The sequence below is a fragment of the Pteropus vampyrus genome, unplaced genomic scaffold (assembly GCF_000151845.1).
Source record: "Pteropus vampyrus isolate Shadow unplaced genomic scaffold, Pvam_2.0 Scaffold433, whole genome shotgun sequence".
In the NCBI taxonomy this organism is placed as follows: Eukaryota; Metazoa; Chordata; class Mammalia; order Chiroptera; family Pteropodidae; genus Pteropus; species Pteropus vampyrus.
Window position 1 is genome coordinate 476,482 of NW_011889214.1, and position 2,246 is coordinate 478,727.

Genomic DNA, 2,246 nt, shown 5'->3' on the forward strand with positions numbered 1-2,246 from the left:
CCAGTCACCACCGTGAGAACTGACATAGGTCGGCCACATGCCCCACGCCAGCCACACGCGGTCGGCTCATTTGACCTCCACAGAACCCGGAGGGGTGATGGGGTTTTATTGTCCAATCTTACCAGCGAGGAGGTCAAGGTACACAGAAGAGAGGGGACTTGGCCACAGTCACTCGACCGGTCATTGAGACACAGGGCCCAAGCCCAGGCTGCTGTCCCCTGGTTTGTGTCCTCTCCCTGTGCCTAGCTAACTCCGTCTATCACCACAGCCGTGAAGCATGTCCCTAGTCGCACGTGGAGAAACCAAGGCTTGGGGGGTCGGTGTGTGGCCGGGACAGCTGCTCAGGCGGACGCGGCTCGAGCTCCACTTGACTCCAGAAACCCAATACATCAGTCCACCTCCCTGAGGGGTCTGAGAACCACGTGGAAAGTTACAGGAAAACTCGCCAGCACCATTACGTAGCGACTTAAATGTCCCAAAGGGAAGGGTGACCATTCTTGCTGGTAAGGGAGATGATTTCAGAGAGCAGAGGGACATAGCATGAAAAACACTGACTGATATATTGAAAAGTCATGCCCGTTTTATATTTTCATCCTTAGGCGTATATCACAGAGGGTGTCTGTTCGGTGCCTCCCACCAAGATAGGGGCCCCATCCCAGGGGACGCAGACCTACCGTCCTGTCCAAGAGCCACCTCGCCCCGCTGGCTTCCTCACCTTCTGTTTGGGGCCACGGGGACCCTCCAGCCTTTGATCTGGCTCAGCTCCGTGTCCGAGATCTCTATCTGCAGGGGGAGTCTGGGGGCCCACACGGTGACCTCCAACTGCGAGGTGAAGTGCTGGTGGGTGAAGTTCACGATCGTGTCCACTTTGCTCTTCATCTCCTTCCCATTCACAAAAACGGAATCGCAGTGGTTGGACACCTGTGGGGAGGGTTCGGGATCCCGAGATGCAGCAGCAGGAAAAACACAGGCGAAAGCTGACGGTGGCAGTTCATGAACCGCAGGGGCTGGGACTTAGGAGATGCCGAGGCAGCCAGAGCATGACTTGAACAGAATGTAATTTGTAGGCACTAATTAGTGACAAATACTGATAATCAGACTCCAGGAAAACCATTTCGCATTACGAAATACTGATGAGTAAAACCATGAACGTAATTTAATGGAGTTACAGAACCTTTGTTGCCTCTTTGTGTTTTTGTCTGCCTCACCTTTTATGTACTCAAACCACCACTAAACAAACCCCAGGTGAGACATATGTCACTCTGGCACCATATTTGAAGAAGCATAAAAGGTAGCCATATGTTACTTAAGAAAAATATCCACTTTATTCAAGCCGTAAAGAGGATCTTTTCTGAAAACCAAGAGAGCTTTGCACTAGATTAAAATCCTGATGGGAAAATACTCACGAAATGCACTAAAATGTGGATATAATTATTTTGTATCATTAAAGTATAATTTTGCAGAGCAGAAGCCAGGATGGAGCATTTTATGGCTTTGGCTCGGCTCGTGTGGTATCCTTTTGACGTGCATGCGTTAGCAGGTTACGGATTAGACCATCGAAGCCCCCATTTCAGATAAACGAGTAAAATGCTGATGGCGTTCTCTTCTGTGCCATCGAGAAAGCGTCAATTACTTATCCCTGTGTGTGTCGGAGAGAAGCTGGGACTCAGGGTCACTTCATGGGCAGAAGACACAAAGTCAACAATCAGTTCACCACAGAATCACAAGGTGCGAAGGGTCCATGACCTCACTTTACAGATGAAGAACCTGAGGCCGGCGATGGGACCTAACTGGCTCGAGGTCGCACGCCGCATTTGGGGTGACCCGCGGGCTGCTGGCAGGGCCCCCGCACTTGGCCCTGAGTGCCTCCAGGCAAGCCCCAGACGAGGACGCATTCTGGACTTCGTCTTCCTCACCACGTTTGTCCCTGCAGCCCAGGCCTCCCTCCCACGCCCCAGACGCGCCCGTCCACCGGCCTCCTGGTCCGAAGTGCCAGTGTCCAAACTCGCAGAGCGAACTTCCACGTTTGAGACAAATTACCATCGGCTCCACCGATGGACAAGGGGCGAAGAAGACGCAATATACAGATGAGACACAGAGAGATGCAGATGGTATCGATGTACCTGTCGCTATAGATACACAGTGAAATATCACTCGGCCATAAAAAAGAATGAAATCTTGCCATCCGCAACAACGTGGATGCACCTAGAGGGTGTTATACTGAATAAGTCAGACACGGAAAGACA

The 2,246-nt window shown here is 51.6% G+C and overlaps 1 protein-coding gene across 1 annotated transcript in view; it reads right to left on the reverse strand.

The window, feature by feature from the left end:
• The window catches only part of LOC105306345 (transmembrane protein 132B), a 5,302-nt gene extending 4,408 nt beyond the window's left edge, over positions 1 to 894 (reverse strand). The window contains exon 1 of the mRNA XM_023523955.1: positions 716 to 894. Within this exon, the coding sequence (XP_023379723.1) occupies positions 716 to 879 (164 nt within the window). The 5' untranslated portion in view covers positions 880 to 894. The remainder of the gene's footprint in view (positions 1 to 715) is intronic.
• Between the last annotated feature and the right edge of the window lie 1,352 nt (positions 895 to 2,246).